At 39.2% G+C, this 23,985-nt stretch overlaps 1 protein-coding gene across 3 annotated transcripts; it reads left to right on the forward strand.

Moving 5' to 3' along the window:
- Positions 1 to 347: 347 nt before the first annotated feature.
- Positions 348 to 23,985, forward strand: LOC121926684 (protein FRA10AC1). Of its 3 annotated transcripts, none has more exons than XM_042459862.1 (14): positions 348 to 498; positions 3,099 to 3,175; positions 4,880 to 4,969; positions 5,053 to 5,098; positions 7,155 to 7,231; positions 9,019 to 9,102; positions 9,607 to 9,691; positions 11,037 to 11,082; positions 16,350 to 16,463; positions 18,237 to 18,279; positions 18,763 to 18,890; positions 20,902 to 20,940; positions 22,222 to 22,306; positions 23,862 to 23,985. In XM_042459862.1, exons 1-14 carry the CDS (start codon positions 481 to 483, stop codon positions 23,902 to 23,904), a joined length of 975 nt encoding a protein of 324 aa, XP_042315796.1. In that variant the 5' UTR covers positions 348 to 480; the 3' UTR covers positions 23,905 to 23,985. The 3 variants fall into 3 exon arrangements, with proteins under 3 accessions (XP_042315796.1, XP_042315795.1, XP_042315797.1); XM_042459861.1 differs by lacking the exon at positions 348 to 498 and adding an exon at positions 1,611 to 1,658; XM_042459863.1 differs by lacking the exons at positions 348 to 498; positions 16,350 to 16,463 and adding an exon at positions 1,611 to 1,658.

The raw sequence follows: 23,985 nt of genomic DNA on the forward strand, positions 1-23,985 counted from the left end.
ATTTTGGCCTGTCTGTTCAGGCCCATATAAGAAAAGATTAAGAACTAAGGATGATTAATTAGAACACAGCCCATAAATCAAAATGTGTTTTAAATTATTTCTTTATATGTAACTGCTTTATGTGATTGGCTGTTTTTATGTTTGTGACACAATTTTTGTTATATGTTTGTATGTAAAGTCTCAATAAAATTTTATATATATATATATAATCATAAAAACTACAGTTCCCAGAATTCCATAGCAACGACCCATAGCAGTTAAAAGTGGGGTCAAAGGGGATTATTTCTGCACTAAGTAAGGACTTCAAGAGGCTGAAGCGGGTCTTTTGTTGCCAGGAACCTTCCGTCTCGAGCTAGCGTTTCCAAGGGGACCTTTTATGGTGACGGACGCAGTAGTGGCGAAGCTTGAGCGTTCCGGGTTCTCCTGCCAAGCAGCCAACGACGTTGGGAGAGGGGCGCTTGGTGCATTGGAACGTTCGAAATGAAGCTCTCAGGGGCTGTAAGTGGGAGGGGGAGGAGGGAAAGGGGAGGAGGCGTTCTATTGCTCAACTGCCACTTCAGCAGAGCAGCTCTGGTGCCACAACAAACTACACTTCCCAGCATTCCATACCATTGAGACCTGGCAGTTAAAATGGTGTCAATTTTTTTTATTAATCCTGCAGAGTGGAGTACAGGGGTACAAATCTTCTGACCAAGGCTGCAGAAATAATCCATTTTGGCACCACTTTAACTACCCTGGTTCAGTGCTGTGGAATCCTGAGAAGTGTAGTTTTGTGAGACATTTAGTCTTCTCTGCCAAAGAGCTTTGATGCCACAAACTACACTTCCCAGGATTCCATAGCATTGAACCATGGCAGTTAAAATGTTGTCAAATTTGTATTAATTCTAGAGTGGAGTACAGGGGTACAAATCTACTGACCAAGGCTGCAGAAATAATCCAGTTTGGCACCACCTCAACTACCCTGGTTCAGTGCTGTGGAATCCTGGGAACTGTAGTTTTGTGAGACATTTAGCCTTTTGTCTGTCAGAGCAGCTCTGGTGCCACAACAAGCTGTAGTTCCCAGGATTCCCTAGCACTGAGCCAGGGCAGTTAAAGCAGTGTCAAACTGTGTGATTTCTGCAGTGTGTTTGGGACCTTATTGAAAGCTTTTCTGATCTGATTATTTTAATTTTACATGTGTCAATTGTTAGTTTTGAATTAGAAGTTTGTGAAAAGTTTGTTAAAACTTGTTGAATTGTCCTTCTTTATTGTGCAGTAGGAACATATCCCTATTACAGTTGTCCCTCCATATTCACTAGGATTGGGGCACAAGACCCTCATGAATATGGCAAAACCATAAATAACAAAAACACTGTGTTTTTACCTGAGAGACACCTCTCTAGGAATCTCTAGGTCTTCCACTGAAGAGCGGGGTATAAATAAATAAATAATATTAACTCTGTGGTCAATGTGCAACAGACACTGACCATAAAACTGCACTGGAGAAGCTACAAAGGCCTAGTAGAGTATTCTCTCTAGCAATCTCTAGGTCTTTCAGTGCAACGTTTAGTTAACGCTGACCATAGAGTTGCATTGGGGGACCTAGATATTCCTAGAGAGAACATATTAAATCCATGAATAAGCAAATCCGCAAATATCGAAGCTGCAAATATGGAGGGGTGAGTATATTTCCATGTTATTTCTGCCTCTGTTAAATTTTCTGTTAAAGAAGTAACATCCAGGACCACACTGATTTATTAACTGGCTGTAATGTCATTTGATCACATGTGAGAGTTATGCTTTGCATATTTGTGCTTCTTATTTCTAAAGTTTGAGTGAGAAATTGGAAACAGAACGTACTTCGATGTTTGCCTTATGGCATAGGATCTCTTGTTACTCTTGTTTTGTATGGTTTCACATTAAATGGAATACAAGTACAGTAACATTCATTGTACTTGGAGGCGTTCATTGAACAGGTGCAACCTGGATGAGGAACGCTCAGTCAGGAAAAGAATATTGCTAGGATGTTGTACAAACACCTGAAGGAGTCAGTGATGGACTGGCTGCAAAATGTTTCTCAATGAAATGTATATATGCCCAAAGAGAAATTGTCCAGGACAATAGATGGGTTTTGTTAGAGGATCTTCTTCTGCAGTGTCAAATATTTAGATTTTTTTGAGAGTCTCTTTGCAACCTCTGCTGAGTGACAGGGAAATATGCAGAAGAATATAATTATTGTTAGCACTTTCACGTTTTTTCTTATGGTCAGCTGCACTGACAATTCATTGGAAAAGACAGGAAGGAAAGTAGCCCTCTGTTGTGAATATCCAGAAAGGCTTGCCTTCTACCATAGTACTGTACTCACCTTCAGTGTGCTTCACAGATGTTTTCTTATTGAAGAACCTTGAAGGAAGTGATGTACTAGTGGGCATGACTCTGTTTATCTTCCCAATCCCCAATGTTGTGCTTATTGATTGCAGAAGAGCATTGTATCCCCTCATTTCAGGGAAGGAGCATGCAGAATTCTGTTGATGCCCATACCATACCTCACCTTTGTTTATGAAGCCATTATGCCAGACACTCCATAGTCTGGCTCTGCTAACACTTTTTTTAGTTCCTTAAGTATGTTATAGATGAAGAATTTGGACATGGACTGAATTAGGAACACTGGGGCTGTACAGACTGGCATTATACGCCAGCCTCAGGGCAAAGTGGGGGTGTGGTGTCCGCACGACGCATGCCCTGACACTGCCCTGATGCTGCCATCATGCTATGTACCCGACTGCCTGGCGGGCGGCATCACAGCACTCTTTTGGCACTGCATCCAGATGACACAGTGCCAAAAGTAGCGCCAGAAAGTGCCGCAGTGGGGGCAAAGGTGCCTTTTCCCCAGCACAAAAAGGAACAGCATTTTGCCGTTGCTTTTAGCGTCGGGGAAATGTCAGGTCGGGGCTGCGGCATGTATTTGTTGCGGCCCTGATCCAGAGCTGAAAGGGGTGGCAGCAGGTCGCTCCAAAGGAGTGGTCTGTTTAGCCCCAATGACATTGGTTTTTTTTAAAGTCGGTCCTGATAATCTACAATTGTATTGGATTCTACATTTTCATCATTCTTTTCTCTAGATCCTTGGCCATGGTGGCTATGACTCTGATTTTAGCGATGATGAAACAGGAGAGAAAGCTGACAAGCAGAAAAACAGGTAACACATTACAGAAGCAGTATCGTAAAGTTGTCTTATGTGTGCAAACAACAGATTCGCCTGTCTTCATACTCCCTCTGCCTTGACAAAGCTTGATGTCTCCGAGGAGCAGTGGGAGGGGAAAAGAAAAAGAGAGCTGCTCTGGCCATCTGGTGGCTGCATGCCATCTCATTCCTTACAGTTCTGTGCTTCATCTCTCCAAGAACTACATAGAGGGTTGGCTGGCTTCTTTGCTTGTCTCCTCTTCTGGCACATCTCAGGAGAATTCATCAAGCTGCTAAACAAGAGATTAGAGTATCCAAGGCCAGGTGACAGCAGGCTGTGTTGGCTGAAGACACCTGCTAGAAGGAAATGAAATGCTGCCACTGTTAGATTATTTTCTACTGTCCTTCTTTCCTGCAGTTGAAAGTGCCATCCTATACACAATTATTTATTATGCATTTATATTGATTATTTATTAAAATAATTGAAGGCACACAACAGCAATAATCGATTATTCATTAAAATGTCTGCTGAAGGCAGCGTACAGGAACAACAACAAAAGCAAAAATAATGAAACATATACATACAAATAAAGCAGAAGAGCTGCCTTGAATCCCATTTTGGGAGAAATGAGGGCTATAAATCCAATAATAAATAAATAAATAAATAAATGAAATCAAATCCTACAATAATAAGAGGCGAGCCTTTTTCCAGAAGTGGGAAGTCAGTGAAAGAAAGTTGCTTTTAGGATTTCCATGAATGCTTGTCCCAACTCTTCCTTATATACAGACCTTTAAAGCCTTCAAATCCAGCACCCCAGAGCATTAAGAACCTAACTTCAATCATTTGTAAAGGCTTGGCAGCAGAAAAATAAATGTGACTAAAGGGGACATTTTCTGTTCTGAAAATCTTTCTCTTGGTCCCAGTCTGAATAGTCTTTGCTCTTGTTAAATGTAGGTGTAGTACAATTGTCCCTCCATCTCCATGGATTTTAATCCACAGACCCAAAATATTAAATAAATAAATTCCAAAACACAAACCTTGATTTTTGCTTTCATATACAAGGGACACCATTTCACCATGCCACTGTATTTAATGAGCCTTGACCATTCATGGATTTTGGTGTCAGGGTGGGTGGGTTCCTGGAACCAAACCCCAGCTGCTACTAAGGGCCCACTGTATTCAGAAAATTCCCATAGGTCTTTATTATACTGAAAATGGCCTGGATTGAGCCCAGGTGAACTGTAGTTCATATTCAGTTCTAAATATTTGCAGAGAATATGATACTCAGAATTGTGAAGGCCCAGGGGAGAAGAAATGCGGAAAGGGACTTTTCCCTAGGCTTTTTTTCATAGAAAAATTGAAAAATGTGAATACTGGGATTTGTAATTTGGTGAGATATTTAGCTTTCTCTGTTAGAGGGCTCTGGTGCCACACAAACTACAAATCCCAGGATTCCATAGGATGGAGCCATAACAGTTAGAGTGCAGCCAAACTGCATTAATTCTGCAATGTGTCAGCAGCTTTGTTCTTTTGAGGAGTTCAGTTGCCCTTCTAGTTGCATATTCAGAAGAAAGAGAGAAATACAAAAGAACCAGTAGAACTTGATGGCAGATGTATATATTTTTCTAAAATTGTTCAAGAGACATTTCGTGTATTTCTGGTAATTTAAAAAAATGATTTTGTATTTATATTTTTTTCTCTTTCATTGTAAACGTCAAGAAATGAAGATGCATTACTTAAAAAGCCCTTCCAGAAGGAAAAACAGAGCCAGGTGGCTCACAGACAAGTGGCGACAGATGAATGGGACAGGTACTTTGTTGTACATATGGCATTCTTTCAGAACAACATTAAACACATAGTATGCAACCTGAACTAATATTTTCTTTTACTAGGGAAGAAGCAAGAAATCGAAGATTTCATTTAATAGCAATGGATGCTGTATCCTTTAAATATATATTGTGTTATTTTTTAAACAATGAAAATATTTTAGGGATAAGATTAATTTATTTTTTCATTATATGTGTATTATATTATTATATTTGTATGTATTATATATACTTATTATATGTATTATATTTCCCAATTATATTCCTCAAGTGAGCTCAAGGCACTGTATATAACTTAACTGTCTTGTCCAGTTTATCACACAATAAGCCTGAGGTATATACATATATTAGGCTGAGATTTGATATGCCAAAGATTATGCTGCTTTCTGGCTGAAAGGAATTTTGAACCTGCATCTCACTGGTACTACTCCAGCACTCTAACCCCTAGATTGCACTGACTCCATCACACACAGTAGAGGGAGGGAGAGGGAGAGGAGAGAGAGCTCCATAAATCCACATGTGGTACAGTGGACCCTTATTATACGCTGGGGTTTGGTTCCAAGATCCCATGTGGATAACAAAATCCGTGGATGCTCAAGTCCCATTAAATATAATGACATAGCAAAATGGTGTCCCTTATAAAAAATGGAAAATTAAGGCTTGTTATTTGAAATTTATACTTTTTTGGAACATTTCCAAACCGTGGATGCTTGAATCCGTGTATAAGAAGGTCCAACTGTACTAGAAGTGGGGGGGGAACTTCCATTCCCATGTCATTGCAAATGAAGCATTGACCTCTGCGAAGTACCATGAAATCAGAACAAACATTTCTAGGAAGAAGTTTGCAAGCACAGGAAACATAGTCATACATACTAGATTTAAAGCTATTCCAAGTGTTGTTTATTGATTTAAACCATTACGATTTTACTTTGTTTTCTTTCTAGATGTATTCTCAGAATACCTTAATTTTGCATATGGTTTCAGTTTTGTGTGATGTTTTGTTTATAAAGTATGTTTTGAATTATGTTTCATAAGGCAGAGCCCAAGAGAGAGAGATTTCCAGCTATCTTGGTCTTGTTTGGTGGGAATAGGAAGTGATATCTACATAGCTAGGGTGTTGTTTTTCAAGTGAAGTTAATTATCAGTAAATTTTGTGTGCATGGGACGTTTTCCAAAACAAACTGTGCTAGCATGTTAGTGACATTCACTGGGAAGTTGCTAAAGGCCAGTTTGAATATTGGTGGGGGGAGGAATTAAAAAGGCTTGTAAGTGAAATTTGTAATTGCAGTTGCAGTACCTTTCGGGAACTTACTGAAAGTAAAAAGGTGTCGTTTTTGTCCACTTTCTGTTCACTTTATTTTCATGTTATTTCTGAAAAACCTCCTGCATTTGTGGTTTTTTTTTTATATTTTTAAATCCCATTTTTGAGCAGGATTCACCTAGTGTGATAAGGTCCTAAGTGTAGTTTAATCAAGCGAAAATCCCGCCCCCCATTCTGTTTTTCCTATCAGTAAATCCTCCCCCTGCCCCGCTTTCAGACTCTGATCCAGAATAGAGGCTTTCCAAATTCTAACTGTGATTTAGCAGTTCAGAGCAGGCCTGAAGTCCTAAATTTTTGCCCTCACTGTAACTCAAAAAGAAAATACAGTACAGGCTCCCAATGTTTGATATGAAGTTTTTGTTCTTATTGTGTGGCCCCAATGAAAGTAATGCAAAAGTGACTCAAAATTGCATTAGCAGAAAGCTGTCCACGCAATGAAATTTCTCCTTCCCTTCTCCTTAGTGCAGTCCCTAAAAAGCCTCAGCAGTGGGTCAAGAGGCCCTTTGAAACTATTTGGACCATACCTTGAGAAACCTAAGTGAAAGAGTGAATCACACAAAATCAGGGGGACAACCATGAATGCTCATCTGCCTAGTATAGTTTTCTTCACTGTCAGGGTAACTGAACCATCCTTATCAATAACTGTTGCATTCGATTCTGTCTCGTCTGCTACAAACAAAAGTCCATCAGTGATACATGCCCAGCACAGCTACTCCTGCATGTCTCTTCTGCTGTTTGTCTTATCATCAGAATATTTTTTGTTTCATATGCATTAGTTGCTGGTAAGTTAAATTTCTGTTAAGCGACCATTGATAAACACTACAGTTGAATTCCTTAATTTTCTCAGTATGCAAGACACAAGAAATTTGTGAATGACTATATTTTATACTATGGTGGTAAAAAAGAAGACTTCAGACGTTCAGGGTGAGTAATCCAGAAGTTACTAAGACTGCAGTTTTATACATCTGTAATAAGACAGCAAATTAAATTGAAATCAATGGGACATAGTAAATATTTATAGGATTGAACTGTACATAACCAAGCCATGGTTAATTCAAGGTAGCACAATTTACTTATGATCATTCCATGTTGAATTGGCTTGCTTGCAACAGAGAGTACATATGTGTCAAAGTAAAATGGAATACAGTATTTTCTTTTCCTTTATAGGGTTTGCATTACATTTACAAACTGGTAATGATTGAAGTAACTTTCACTGGGCTGCTTATGTTATATGTTTAATTTGTACTTAGAGTATACTTCAGTGTGCAAAAAACCCCCTAATTATTTGGCTATGTGTGTACAGTGGTACCTCGGTATCCATGGGCCTGCCATCTGCAGATTTGTTTCCAGTGGTGGTGTGCGCACACAGCGATGCCGCCATTGGAGATAATTCGACTGAACTCCCTCACCCCCTCCAGCTTCCTTCCCCTCTCCCCTCCCTTCCTCCCTTCCCTTCCGAGGCTTCTGTTCCAGCTTGGCTTCGGGGGCAGAGTCTGGTGCCCAGTCAGCCGGAGGGAACCGGGACTGAGGCTTGAGTCTCAGAGTCCTTCCCCAGGCCCAGCACCCAGAATGGATCCTCTGTACTCTGAGACCCAAGCCTTGGCATGGGCGCTGGCTTCCTCCTGCCAATGGGGCTCCAAATCCAAGCACCACCCCCGAAGCCAAGCCCCGTTGGGCAGAGGAAGCCAGAGCCAATGCCATGTCCAGGGCTTCAGTCTCAGAGCCCAGAGACTCCATTCCGGGTGTTGAGCCTGGGGATAGGGGCTCTGAGACTCAGTCCCTGGCTCTGGTTCCTTCTGGCTGACTGGGTACCAGACTTCTCCCCCCCCTCCCCGAAGCCAAGCTGGGGCAGAAGCCTTGGAAGGGGGGAGGAAGGAAAGAAGGAAGGAGAAGCCTGACCTCCCTGGAAGCCAGGATGACTAAACTAAGACTGTCATACTTTGGCCATATTATGAGAAGGTATAAATCATTAGAGAAGACAATGATGCTAGGAAAGGTTGATCAGGGAGGCTACATGCACTACAGAAGAAACAGGGAGAAGCCCCATCAAAAAGATGATATGAGATCAAGGTTAAAATTCTTTATTTGATCCCAGAGCAAAATAGCTAGTTCCATGCAAAAGAGTACAAGTATGAGTGAAAGCCACATTTTTCTATTCTGAGCTCTGGGCTGGTTTCAGACATTATGTAACCAGCCAAAGCCAGTCTCCTCTCTGGCCAGATAGCTTGAGGTGGTCTGTTTATTTCTTTTACACCATTCGAATCCCATCCAAATGCAAAGTACAACTGGCCCGCTGTATCCACAGATTCTTTATCCACAGACTGAAGTATCCAAGGTTTGAAAATATTTTTTAAAAATTCCAAAAAGCGAATCTTTATTTTGCCAGTTTATATAAGGGATACCATTTTACTGTCTGTTGTATTTAACAGCCATGGATTTTGTTATCCACGGGGGGTCCTAGAACCAAACCCCAGTGGATACTAAGGCCCCACTGTACCTAATCTCTCAGTTTCTCTCAATTTCTCTCAGTATATGAGTAGGAAAGAGTGCTGTAATTTTTTGTTGCTTGTTGTGTGTTTTCCCCCCACTGGGTGCATAGTCTTTTAAGCAAAACAGGATATAAGGTAAACACAAATATGCTAAATAAATATAAAAAGATTTTTTTTAAAAAAAATCCATTTGATACATAAGCATATCTTATTTTTTAACAGAGATAATGACAAGACTGATCTTGATATTATAAGAGAAAACCATAGATTCCTGTGGAGAGAAGAAGATGAAGCTGACATGAACTGGTAACATTGGCTCTAGTTGAACTTATTCATTCTTTTGTCTCTTTCACACATATTTTAATCCACACATATCATCTTTAGTGTAAACTTGTCTTGAAATACTGTGAATTTGCTCATTTAAAAAGAGAGAGTGCCTTCAAAATTGTTTTGAATTTCTTTGATAGCACAAACCGGTGTTTGTCTAATCTGAAGTAAGAACCATTGAACTGAATAGGCCTTACTCTGAGATATCTTTCATTTACTTACCTGACAGTAAATACCATTAAACTCAATGGGATTGACTTCTGAATAAACATGTACTATTTATTTTAAATTATTCCTGTTAATTTAAGCATTTTAAGTTACTCCCATTCAGTTCATCCCTTTTTTCTAATTTTCTGCTGCAACTAATAGTTATGCAGAACAAACTTGCTAGTATCCCTGACTTTCAGGTGTCTTCACTTGAATAATTTGTTCCTATTTTGAGCTATTTTGTCAGCTTAATCCATAACATTTTTTTTCTTTCAGGGAGAAGAGGCTTAGTAAGAAATACTATGATAAATTATTCAAAGAGTATTGTATAGCAGATTTGAGTAAATACAAAGAGAACAAGGTACATGCTTTGCTTAAATATTACAGTGGAAATATGTGCTCAGATATCTAAATTTAATATCCCTTTAAAGCTATTCTGTGCTATTGAAGAAATTTTATATAGCTAAGAAATAGCCAGTATTGTGGGGCTTTTTTGTGCTAGCTATGAATATTCTAGAGCAGCCTTCCCAACCTAGTGGTCTATAGTGATAGTAACAAGTCAGAAAGTCATCTGAGAACCCAAGTAACCAGACAGAATTCAGTGTCAAAATTTTCTTTTATTCCTTGTATGAACTTCAGATGAAACAATGTGTAGAATTCTGCAGTAAAGCATCCTGGAAACAGCTTGGATTTGTCTTGTGTTTTTTGTCAAGATTAAGACCGAGCAGTGTCTCTCAAACAAATAATTTCTTACTTTGAGACCGAGATGGAGCTTGCTCCAAGAGTCTCTGTGTAGGAAAATTAGGCTCAGGCAGATGGGAATTAGAGTCTGGAACCATCTGGAGGACTATGCATTCTCCACTTCTGGATTAAAATGGAATTTAAAACTGTAAAGTAAATAATCAAAAATTAGGAAAGGGCTGTGAGAAATTGTTCCAGCTGATAATGGACCTTATTTATTAATAAGTTAATCACTTCTGTCGTCTCTTTGCTAGCAGTTTTCATAATATGTAATGCCTGTTTATAACATAAACAGTGCTGTACAATAAGGTCCAAAACACACTGCAGAGATAATCCAGTTTGAGACCACTTTAACTACCCTGGATCAATGCTAGAGAATTCAGAGAACTGTAATTTTGTGAGACATTTAGCCTTCTCTGTCAGAACTCTGGTGCCATAATAAACTACGGCCTGTTACAGACTGCCAAAATAAAGCTGCTTCGGGTCTCTTTGGAGGTATGCTATTTAAATGATGCATGGGTCCTAAGAGTCCGGAGGTCGCGCCAAAGCCACACTCCATTCCTAAGCACCGGAGTGCAGCTTTTGGTGCAGCTTCTGGATTCTTAGGATGCATGCATCATTTAAATAGCATACCTCCAAAGAGACCCGAAGCAGCTTTATTTTGGCAGTCTGTAACAGGCCTACAGTTCCCAGAATTCCCTAGCACTGAGCCAAGACAGTTAAAGTGGTCTCAAACTGGATTATTTCTGCAGTGTGTTTTGGACCTAGATCAATGAACTGCTCGATACTATACTATACTATACTATACATGTGTGTGTGTGTGACTATGATCTAGAAAGGCTGCCTAGACCAGCTGATGTATCTGATGTTGCTGGTACCTTCATGTACCTGGAATTGAGTAGTTCTGTGTTTGCTGTATGTGCTAGTGCAAAATATTTATTGTACATTTTAAATCTTTCTTACAGTTTGGATTTAGATGGAGACATGAGAAAGAAGTTGTATCAGGAAAAGGCAAGTTTATCCCCCTTCTTTTTCACATACTGTGACTTTTACATCTATAAGAAGGATTCCGTTCACATAACAGTGCTTTCTTAACTTCTTGTCCTACGGCAGATACTTGAACATTCTTCCCAGCCTTTGAAGGTTGATAATTCTTTTTGAACAGTATCAAATATATTTTGAACAGTATCAAAATGGAGAGCTGCTGCTAGAGGGGATGTCAGCAGGCATTGAGGACCCTTCTGTGGTGAGCAGAATGGTTTTCTGGTTATGCAAGGGCCCTTTGGATCCAGGCTTCTGTATTTTGTTTGTTCCCTCTTATACTGTCATAGTGGCCCCCACCCAGCTATAGCTACTAATGCTATTGTTGTGTGCCTTCAAGTAATTTTCAACCCTAAAGGTAAAGGTAAAGATATTTCCCGCTGACAAGGTTGTCAAGTTGTTTCTGATCATAGGGGGCTGTACTCATCTCTGTTACTAAGCTGAATAACCAGCGTTGTCAGAGACTGCTCTGTGATCATGTGGCTAGCATGAGTGCACAGAACGCTGTTTACCTTCCCACCGGAGTGGTACCTATTTGTCTACTTGCATTCTTTTGAACTACTAGGTTGGCAGAAGTTGGGACTAGTGCCCATTACCCAGGCCTCGAACTGCCAACCTACCGATCTTGCAATCAACAGAGTCAGTATCTTACCCACTTGAGTCACCACATCTAAGGTGAACCTAAAACAGGTTGTTTTTTTCTTTTTGGCAAAATTTGCTCAGAGAGGGTTTACCTTTGCCTTTCTCAGAGGCTGAGAGAATGTGACTTGGCCAGGTGGGGATTCCAGGGTCCTAGTCCAACACCCAAACCACTACATCACACTGGCTCTCCTTACTAATGTGATATGGCATTGATTTATATATTGGTTATCACAGCAGATAGAAAATGACTGAAGGAAATCTTTAGCTTTATTTCATTTATTATGTTACCCAGTATCAGAGGTACACAATATGAAAAGACTGCTCACGTCTAGACTACCTTACTTGTCTCTTGCTTTTGTCTTTTGTAATTCATTCTGTGTTGTATCATCAGTTAACTAAGTAACATGGATATTCCTCTCACTTTCCTTAAACTTTTGTGAAATGTTGTCACAATAACTGGATAGGTGACTAATCATCCATCTGTAGCCAGGTATTCAAGTGGTGTATGTGGGAGGACTAGAACTGGATACTCTTTGACCGGTTCCTTACATACAAAGGGATACAGAAGGCAGTTGTTACCTCTGCGTAACACTCATTAACTCATTGCCACCGTTATCCCATGGTCATGCCTGTCCTTCTCTATTTTTGTCCTGTTCTTAAGGAGAGAAAGTTTCATTGCTACATTGCAAAGAAAGCATTGCAAGGACCCAAATGTCTGATCAAATTCAAATGGATAATGAGCCATTCTCCAACTGTACTATTGATGGTATATGAAAATGCTTATTATTGTTGTAATGATGCAGTAGGCTCTATGAACATGCAGATTATAGCAATCATGTTTTACATTATAATTTTAAGAACCTTGACTGCTTTACAGATGCTGCTACAACTGTCAGTAGTCATTCATAATAATATAGTTCACCACTAAGGGGCACAAGCATTCAACAGTGTTCTAAAGTTTTCTAGATGTAGTTGCATAATATATTTTGCTGATTTCATTCTTGTGACTCATCTATTGTATCTTTTCACTATCTGTCTCAAATCAGACAGATAATACATTTCAGTATGTCATAGGAAGGCAGCCCCTTTCTAGATTGCTTGTTTTATTTATGAGAACAAGCACAAATGTGCTTGTGTAAAACCTTTTCCAGTATATATGTGAGAAAATGTCATGGGTTACCTGAAAGTCTGACATTCGTTTACTTCTAGTATGACTTGATTATCCTATGTAATATTAATAAATATCAATTATATTTGGCAGCATTTAATAAAACAAAGTATGTCTTCCATGAATAACCAGGCTGGCAGTTGTCACACTTTCTGTGAGCCTAAGTATATATTTCTAAAATGAAATTAAAGAATACAAATTAACTAGCTTACACAGTTTCATTAGAAAATGTTGTTTGTACAATTTAAGGATGAATTAATTTATAGGAAGCAAGCAAAAGAAATCTTCATTTAGTAATGCCAGGTTGCCTTCTAAATTTTACATGGCATGGAATTGGTTGGCATTTTGCAGCTATCTGAGATAGGTAACAGACTGTGGCTAATTATATTGATTTTCCTAAATTAATAATTATATATGGCTTAACAGTGTATTTGCCTGCCCAATAATAAAATGCTTATATGTGGAAAGGCTGAAAGAGACATGTAAATATTCTATAGTTAATCAGTACATTTATAACCTGAGAGTATTATCGTACTTTATTCTTCCAGCAATCCCATGTGTGAAGTTCTTCTTCCACGATGTAACAATGGCTCCAACGTTGTCTAGTGAGCTTCATATCTGAGCAAGAATTTGAATCTAGTTCTCCCTTATCAGTCATACCAGTCTGGCTGGGATGTTCTTGTTGACTTTCGCAGACATAACTTTAACAGACAAGATATTCACTATGTCTTCGTACAGCCCTCCCTGGCACAGACACAGCTTGATGCTGTTGCCCCCCTCTTGCTAATTTATGGCCAAGGGACAAGTGAAGTGTTGGGAATCTGCTGGCTGCAGTTGAATCACTAGGGAAATGGGACAGCTAATGTCCTTCCAGGCCTCCACCATAAGACATACAGTGTAACACTGAAGGTCTGGAAGGATGACGGTTCTTACTTTTTCCCAGATTCATAATTACACCGGATGATGTTCATTTCTGCCCCCTTGCCTCCTAATTTGCTGCAGAGGGGGTATCCTAGTCCTATACAGCTGCATTGTACAGCTGCCAAATGGAGAATTCCAGTGCACTAAAACTAGCAGAGCTTTATGAGCTGTAGTGTTGCTGTTGGATCTCAGTCACTGTTCACTCTGGGTCTCATAAAACTAGCTAGATCCTGAGACTTAATTCACATGTTTGCAATGTAGGTAGAGGGATGCAGTGTTTTAGTGGTTAAGATGCCAGTTCTGACAATCAGAAGATCAGAAGGTTGGCTGTTCGAGGCCTGAATGCTGCATGATGGGGTGAGCTCCTATCACTAGTCCCAGCTTCTGCCAACCTAGCAGTTAAAAGCACGCAAATGCAAGTATATAGATAGGTGCCACTTTGGTGGTAAGGTAACAGTGTTCAGTGCAGTTTCGCTGGCCACATGACCACCAGAGCAGTCTTCAGGCAATGCTGGCTCTTTGGCTTAGAAATAGAGATGAGCATTGCCCCCTACAGTTGGTTACAATTAGGCATTCATTTTCAAGGGACTACCTTTACCTTTTGCAATGTAGGCAATGATTATTGGTGTAACATCAAAAGGCATTATAGTACACCATTATTTCAGTGAAGTTATGCTGACACTTATTAGTGGATGAACTGCATTTTAGCTACTCTTCTGTATTTGACACACATCATAGGGCAAAATGGGATTGGGAGGTGATAACTTCTTAGAGTTCACACATCAGTCCCAACAACATATATGACATAATTCTAAAAAGCCAAAAGGAGGATGTACCACACAGTGGCCTAATCCCAAATAGAAGAGACTGCTAGAAGAAATGGGATCTGCATAAGTGTTGACTTACGTTAGCATTTGAGTCAATGGGACTACTATAGTTGGAAGGAGCTATTGGATTTATGTTCCGGCCTCAAAGTAGGGAGCTTCAAGTGATTCCAGCAAGTGGAATTGCTGCTTAAAACATCATTATTCAACAGAAATTGATTAAAAAATTCATTCCTTTCTGCTGATTCTTTCCAAGATCGTTTTATACAACAGTAGCTCAAGTTGTGAGTAAGATCAGTGTGACTGTTATTTTTACATAGTTTACTAAGTTCTGATACCTCTACTCTTCCCTCACACAGGATTAATAAAAAGTTATTTTGTTGTATCTGCAAATCCTTAACACTATTAATAACATTTTTATTTGCTCAGTCTCTCTGATGCTCACAATTCAGACATGCTGATTACACTCCCAGCTCAAGTATTGATGCTGGGATAAGACATATTTAATAAAAACAACACATTCACTTTTGGTTGCAAAATGAAGTCCCACTGCATTCTTCCTAAAAGCAAGGGACCTTGTTTCACAGGTTTTCTTCTATGGAGGAGTGGTATCTTTCCTAATAAATTTGGAGGAACACTTGAATCGCAGCAGCTCTGTGCTCTTTGGCACAGACTTTAGCAGTTGGTTTTGCACTCGAGAACTGAAGTATCTGAGGACACTGTCAATCCATTGGTTATCAGCTTAGGCAGATCATTCTGAGGTTAATCTTTCAAAACATTACTAGAGGTGAGCCTATTAATACAGATTGTTACCACCAGTTAGGCATGTGAATGTATCCTCCTCTGAGAGGTAGCACTTTACTTGTACTAAGGACAGCATTAGAAAGACAGCCATGTAGGTGAAATTAAGTACAAAATACTGGGGCTTCATTTAGCAGGACATCAAACAGGGCAGCCACACGTAATGCTCATTTTGTTATGGAGGCTAAATTCAGTGTTTTAATGTAAGGAATCATAACAGTTATATATTATGAATTATGAATTTTGCATGACCAGCAAGTCTTGAACAGCAGCCCTTCCTTCTCGCACATGCTTTTGAAAAAAATGCTCAGGGAAGTTTGAAAAACAATTAAACATGTGGCATATGATGTTCAAGATGGGAGAATAACAACAACAGGAACATGCTTTGAGCATGCTTAAAAGAAGTAGTCTAGATCAAGGGCATAAATCACTATTGCTCATGAATAGTGGAATTTTTTAATACGTCACTATTTGAATATTCAACATTTTACTGTCTTAAAATAATTTAGATTTTTGAATCATAAAATTTTATGTGTATGGAATATCCTAGGACCATCCTTCTTTCTTAAGCAAATAATCATGTTGAAACTAGAAAAAAGGCCATCACACTTGTTTGATCATTAACTGTGCGTAATATATTCCTTTCTTTTCACCCCACCCCTTATCTATGCCAAATATCAAACTGTTCTGTTCTGATTTGTACCAATTTAATCTCTTATTCTGTTGCTGCAATGGTAGGATTCTTTAAAACAGATTTGATTGCTAGTAATTTGCTCGTGACATGTTACTTTTGAGCTTTTAATTAATTTGCCATATAATAATGCACATCTGTGTGAATTAACAAATCTGGTGTCTTTTCCTTTTTTTTCACCTCTTCACAGGTCAGTTTTCCTGTGGAAATAAGCACTGTGATGAAAAAGAAGGTTTAAAGAGTTGGGAAGTGAATTTTGGTTATGTAGAGCATGGTGAAAAGAAAAATGCTCTTGTTAAATTAAGTAAGTCCATACAGTTAGTCTTGATATGTAATTATTAATGGATCTGGATGACTGTATTTTTAACATTAATATTCACAGTGTAGAAATGTGCAGTGGATGTTTTAAAACCCCTAGTCAAAGGAAAATTTAAAGGCAGAGTTCACAAAAAGAGAGTACAATCTTTCTCCATTCCAATAAACTCCATTTATTGGAGGTTTGCCACTAGCTTTTGTCAAATTGGAATTGTATTGTGTTGATCCAGAGCAGTCAAGGCCCCAGAGTAGTGGTGGTCATTTTGTTGACACATGTTCCCAAGCAGATGTCCAGCTGTGGTCTCCATTTTGACCACTGATGCTAGGGAAACAATTCTCTTTATAATACTGAGATGAAGGGAGGTTTTTCTTGATAAATCTGCATTGCCTCATTTTAAACCTGCCAGATCCTGACAAGAGCCAAGAGTAGGCAGACTTCTAGAATTACAGGAAGTGACTTTTGATGTTTGTTTAGTACTCATTTGTGTATTCAGGCTTTCACCTTCCACAATTTGTACAAGGTTCTCTCTACCAGCTTTTCAGCTGTAAGCGGAAAGGAACAAATAATTTCAACAACTGAGAGCTAAGTTGTTAGGTGAAAGTCCAAAGGTTCAGATTTAGAGTCCCAGAGATACACATTTGTCTTCCCAATATCTGTTAAAAAGAAATAGCCATTTTCTCCCAGCAGAACTGTTTTGCTACCTACCCTGAAAGAATTTGCTTAAGCTTTTTATGCATCACTAAGAATATTAATGCAAGATTAAGTTCCCTGTAAATATTCATTCAATAGATGACAGATCATAAGATCTGGAGATACATTAAGAATTGGCTAGCTCAATATCCTCCCTCATCACCCTCTAATTGTATTCTATAGACACAACACCATCAGGAATATTGTGTAATCTTTCAAGTATTCATAAAATGATATTCCATCATTTCCTTAAGTGAATTCAGGCTTTCTTTAACCCAAAAATTGTCATTTTATTTTTTCTGTATAGAAGAGAAATGACATTCCACGGCTGAATTGGAAAGCTGCTAAAAACAAATATGTAAGCCTAAATCGAATTGTCAGTCCCAATTACAATAGACCCATGGAACCAGTAGGACTTTATTAAGCAAATACTTCAGTGCATTCCACTGATTCCATAAAGCCACTGTACCAGGGACTAAGAACTGGGTTTTAGGTCATAGGATTTGAGGCATAAGTATTCCTTCCCCAAACCTGCTAACTGCTCTTAAAACTGAAGAAGATAAAGAGGTCTTGGCCACAGATTTCTATAAAGTGCGGATTGCACCATGCACTGTGTGGATTATAGCATATGTTTGAATACCCCAATGGGATGGACCAAGTGCTGCTATGTGTCCAGTGTATCAAGAGTTGAAACTGGGGCTACATCTGCACTGCAGAAATAATGCTGTTTGACACTAATCTCAATGTCATGGCTCATTGGCACAGAATCCTGGGACTTGTATTTTTGTAAGATATTTAGCCTTCTCTGTCAGAGAGCTCTGATGCATCAACAAACTGCAATTCCCACAATTTCATAGGATGGAGCCATGACCATTAAAGCAGTGTCAAACTGCATTATTGCTGCAGTGCAAATGCAGCCTTATACTAACAGTTTTAGTTAGCATGTATATATGCAAAACGACACTTTATGTGTCTGTCACAAAATAAATGAAAGCAACACTTTTGGAGATACTTGCTGCCAACCATTATTTGAATAGAACAATTTCTCATTTCCTCCTTCTCTTTTTTTAGGGCTCTGTCCAGAATGCTCTTATAAATTAAACTTTCATCATAGGTAAGACACCACTTTAAGTCACAATTGTTATGTTTGTATCTTTATATATTTTCTCTTATTTAACTGATGGTTATAGCCATGTTTTTCTTGGTGGCAAAAGCATGAGAGAATTCAACTGAAAGAAAATGTAGTTTACTTTCATCGTATCAATTGTTGTAGTTACACTGATCTGATACCACAAATGTTACATGCCAATAATTAAAACCAGTGGTGTCTTATTTCTTGAAATCCCTGCTACCATGGTTGGATCAAACCTCTTTCTTTTTATTCATGTATATAGCAACTGCATCTTTGCAATACAAACTGGATTCACACCACAATTGAACTTGTCCAAGTTAAAAGCTAAAGAAAGGGTTACTGATTTTCAGTCAGTTGTTGTGGAATTTTTGAAGTAACTTCTTAAAAGAACCCTATGTGTATTTTTGTAGCTGTATGGACACATATGTGGACCTTTTAACTTTTTTGTTATTATTGTTTATTAAGGAGAAAGGAGGTCAAGCCAACAAAAAAGAGAAAGAGCACAGAAGAAAGCTCTAAAATGTTAAATTGTAAGAAGTCAAGATTATCCACTCCACACCAACAAAAGTCAAAGAAAAAGAAGAGCCATAAAGGTAAAGGAAACCTCACTGTTCACAAACCACAGATGCAAATCTTTTTAGCTGCAAGGGCTGCATGTGTTGTATCTGTGGCATTGGAGCTACACATGCTCATCTATGAATGTGCTTGTGCACACATATCACACACACAAGCTTACATACACCATATACTTACAAACACCCTTTCATGTAGTGATGAAAGTATGGTCTGTTGGGAGAACTTTGGGGGTGGAAATGGAGAACCATTTCTCCATTTTTTTTACTCCAGAGATCCCACTTGCCCTTTCCTCTCTGGTATCACCACAATCACCACCAACAGAACAAGCATGATAGATATGAAATCATCAGGAGGTTGGCAGGGCATGAATAAGTGGTTCAGTGGTCAGGGCCTATGGGATACATAAACTAATCTGGCCCCTGGGCAGGGAATGTGCACCTCCAGGTTCAGGTGAGATTATTTTAAAAAATTATTAACATAAATAAAGTTTCAGTTTGTAATAGTAATATATACACATTATAATTTGAAAAATAATTTGCGAAGGATGCAGCTTTGAAACTTCGTATAGAATCATATTGTTGGCAGAGACCAGATGGGCCATCCATTCCAACCCCCTGCCGTGCTGGAATACAAAATCAGAGCAGTCCTGACAGATGGCCATCCTGCCTCTGTTCAAAAAACTCCAAAGAAAGAGACTCCACCACACTTGGAGAACTTCCAAAGAAGGAGACTCCACCATACTCCAAGACAGCGTGTTTCACTGTCAAAACAGCTCTTATAGTAAGGAAGTTCTTCCTAATGAATCTTTTTTCCTGTAGTGTGAAACCATTGATCCATCTCTTAGTCTCTGGAGCAACAGAAAAAGAAGCTTGCTCCATCTTCAACATGACATTCGTTCAAATATTTGACCATGGTTATCATGTCATGTAGTTTGTGATTTACATTTAATTTTGGGAGGAAGATGAAATGCGGGTGGTAGAAGTGAGTGAAAGGTGAGAAGATTTCCTGAATTGTTACATCCTTTGAAAATGAAAGTGAATCCTAATCCTGAGGTGTTAATCTAACTTCACTTGTTTGTGCAGAAGACAAGGAAGGGAGAGAGTTTGGCATGCTTGGTCTGATGCTGCTGTGGGCTAAAGTCAATGACAGCAGGCATAAAGTGCATATTCAGAAATGAGTTAGTTAGTCAAGACTATCATATAGTTGGCTCTTAATCAAGACTAACATACAGTTGTTATCTGTGGAAATTCTGTTCTGGACACCCCCCCCGCCCCCCACAGATAGCAAAATACATGGGGCCTGCAATCCGTGGATGGAAAGCCCACGGAAGGGGAAAGCTGATTGTAATTAATTTCAGGGGATCTATATAATTTCAAGGGATGTGGTGGCTGAAGTGGTTAAGACACTAACTCTGTTGAGTGCAGGATCGGCAGGTTGGCATTTCAAGGCCTGGGTGCCACATGGTGGGGTGAGCTCCAGTTACTAGCTTCTGCCAACCTAGCAGCTTCTGCCAGCCTAGCAGTTTAAAAGCATGTAAATGCAAGTAGATAAATAGGTACCACTCCGGTGGGAAGGTAAACAGTGTTTTGTGCAATCATGCTGGCCACATGATCACAGAGTAGTCTCTTGTCACTGCTGGCTCTTTGGCTTCATAACAGAGATGAGTACCGGCCCCTATTGTTGGACACAACCTGACAACCTTGTCAGTGGGGAATACCTTTAACTATATAACCTTATATTTGCCCCTGACCTTTATTGCAAGGTTTATTTTGGATTTTTAGCAGCCCTCCTTGATGAATGGTGGCATTAACAGATAATTTTTTTAAAAATGAAGATTGTATTATCCAAAAGCAGTTATTAAGGTTTTGATATTTGCAGGTCAATACCAGGACCTCCCACATTTCTACTCTGACCTCCTAAAAGTCAGTGGTTATTAATAAATATAGAGTTTCAAACACTTAGCATAATGTTTGTATACTTATATATATATGTGATTACATATGTAACTAATCACATTGAATTTTTCAGATCAAACATCGTCACAAGAATCAGACACTTCTGATGCAGGTAAGAAACTAAGTGGTGCTTGTTGCTGTTGTGTGCCTTCAAGCCATTTCCATCTTATGGCAACCTGATCACATGGTTTTCTTGGCAAGATTTGTTCAGAGGGAGTTTGTCCTAGCCTTCCTCTGAGGCTGAGATAATGTGACTTACTATGTCATCTTTAGTAAGTCTGATGATTTCCTGTTTGGATTGCAATTCATAAACATTCTCCTTGTTGTAAAACAGCAGCCAGCAACCTAATGTCCCTACAAAATGTTCTACACATATTCCTGTCCTGTGGTCCAACTCTAATAGCACCTTTAAGCATTCATGTACTATTGGTTGTACCAAAATGTGAATGGGAAGGTGTATTTTGAATATATTTAAGAGGCATTCCAGCATTTGGATTTAATTGTGCATTCTGATGTTTATTTGGATGCATAGAAGATTTGGAGTTTGAGGTGTGAAACAGACTGCCCCAAACAGACTGATAAAGCCGGATTGGGGTCATGACAACCACACACCACGGCCCCAATCCGCATTTTGTGCTGGCAAAAAGCTGGCTTTCTCCACCCTTTATGGTGCTTGTGCTGCATGTGAATGCTTGAGCGCCCTGAAGCCAGCTGCTGAGTGGGCAGCTAGGCGACATGGAGCTGGCTTCCAGGCATCTTGGGGGCATGTGTCGTGTGTACGCCACACTTTCAAGCCAGCTGGAAGCTGGCTTTTCATGTCAATCTGTACTCACCCAAAGTTACTAATCATGAAAGTGCTCCAATACAGCTGTATCTTTACATAGCATATTTTTGCTTTGTTTAAACAGTATACTGTATTTGGCATTGGAGAGAGAGTTAACTAATATATAATATTTAAACCTGCACTTATGTCTTCAGGCAGATGATAATCTGGGCTCTAGTTTAGAAAATCTAATGCTACAATTAGAGGAGGAAAGGCTCACAACTATTTGGAAGTACTAGGTTTGAAAAAAAAAAGTCAATTTCATTCAAAGTATTTTTAGGCCAGCACTTTGGAATATAAATTAACTGAATATAGATGGAATGTATCCATGAATGTGTCATTGTAATGTTCTAATTCCTCTCCAGTTTTAGCTAATATTTTCTATTCTTTGGATAGAGAGGCAGAACATCAATTTTACTGGCTTCTGAATCCAACTGTCTGAATTGCTTAATAACTGTATGCACCATATTCATTAATATAAAAAAACTTGTCAATCAGGCATGGTTTAAAATATGAAAGTTCTTAAAATAATTTGAAATAATCTTGAATTATGGTTTTATTGCTTAACAGATTCTGATAAGAGTTTTCAACAAGATGGTCCTTCAGATGCTGAGTTCTGGAAGGGTCCTCCACAAGACACAGAAGAGAAAACACGGCAAGTCCTGTGCTTGATAGCTCTCCTTCATTAAAACAATCATGGTTTTTCAATTGACTCCCAAATTAAATACATTGATACCAGGTGATTATAATTTTGTACATGTATCTGCCTGCCATGAACCAACACAGAGAAAGTCTGAAGGTCAGTTTTCTTCCCTCCTGACCTTCTGTGGGCTCCACCAGCCCCAGAAGTGTCTCAGAATAAGAAAAAGTCAGAACTGGAAGCAGCAGAATTCCCCTCATTGTGGGTAGAGGGGGTTGCATCTTTTTTTTTTTTATGTAAAATTGGCTCTCTGGGATATTTTGCTGAAATTAGTGGTGGGTGTGGAGAGGCTGTGTAGAGTACACAAAAAGGCCCTTGAAGGTCACATTTGGCCCACAGACTGCATTTTGTTCCTGCAGCAGATGGGTTGAGACTTAAAATGAAGATAATTCAGCAAGACTGGTAACTTTCTAAAGAACAACCTTGCATGATTAGACTAAGGGCCTGTCTAGGCCCTCTGCATCCTGTATACCCAGACAAGGTCCAGTGGGAAACCAGCAACCAGCAAATTATAGTTCTCCCTCCATATTCTAGGGTTAGGGGAATAAGACCCCCGCGAATATGGAAAAATCGCAAATAATTTGGGAAACCCAAGGAAAGGATAGGGGAGGAGAAGGCAAGAGGTGCCTTGGCCCCTACAGAGCCTTCTCCTCCCCACCTTTCCCTGGGCATCCCAAGAAGAGGATGAGTTAGGAGAACAGTCTTGGGGGGGGGGGGGGGGGGCAAGGCACCTCCTACCTTCACCTCTCCAATCTCTCTCTGGGCTGCCCAAGGATAGATCAGGTAGGGAAAGGGAGGAGGAATGCCCACATTAATGGCCTTGACCTCGTGAATAATGGAAACTGTGAGGATCAAGGCCATGAATATGGAGGGCTGACTGTATTGCACTAGATTCCTTCTTCAGTTTCCCAGCAAGTGGTATTCAGAGGATATATGTGCTGCTTTACCACACTTTCAGTGCTGTCTTTCAGAAGAAACAAAGGCCAGATAGAGTAGTAATATTCAACTTTCTGAAAAAGACTTTAAAGATGAAGTACTGTATCTGTGTTCCTTTAAGGTGCTAGTGCTTCACAAGGAAAATGATTAAGTGTCTGTGGGTATGGGGAAAATCAGCGTAAATAGCTTTCATTTAAATTGGGTTCAATTACACTAATGAAAAAAGTGCCTAACAACCTGAGCCTAAGTATGTTCATTCAGTGATAAGTTCCATTAAGTTCACAAGCATTCACTTCTTAGGAAGTATGATCACAGACATAATCATCTATGCCACTTTTAAAAATTGTTATTTGTGTTTTGCTAATTCCCTGAAGGGAAATCTGCTACTGACACATTTTCCTTTATTGTTGTAAATTACACAGTAGCATCTGTTATGGGCAATGATTGACACATCACTTACGCAAAAATCCTTCAGTGTAGCATTGAAGGGCTACAGTATGCCCTTGGTGACCATAAATGAAAGTGACTTCTTGTTCTTGCAGTGATTCTTAATGTGATTTGTTTGGTTTTACAGGGAGGAAGAATTTGATGAGTACTTTCAAGACTTGTTTCTCTGAAATGCGATGTACTACTCTGAAACTGTTTTCATGAATCATCAACATCTGTAAATAAAAATCAAGCTTTCACATTTCATAACA

Source organism: Sceloporus undulatus, chromosome 3 (assembly GCF_019175285.1).
Source record: "Sceloporus undulatus isolate JIND9_A2432 ecotype Alabama chromosome 3, SceUnd_v1.1, whole genome shotgun sequence".
Taxonomy (NCBI): Eukaryota; Metazoa; Chordata; class Lepidosauria; order Squamata; family Phrynosomatidae; genus Sceloporus; species Sceloporus undulatus.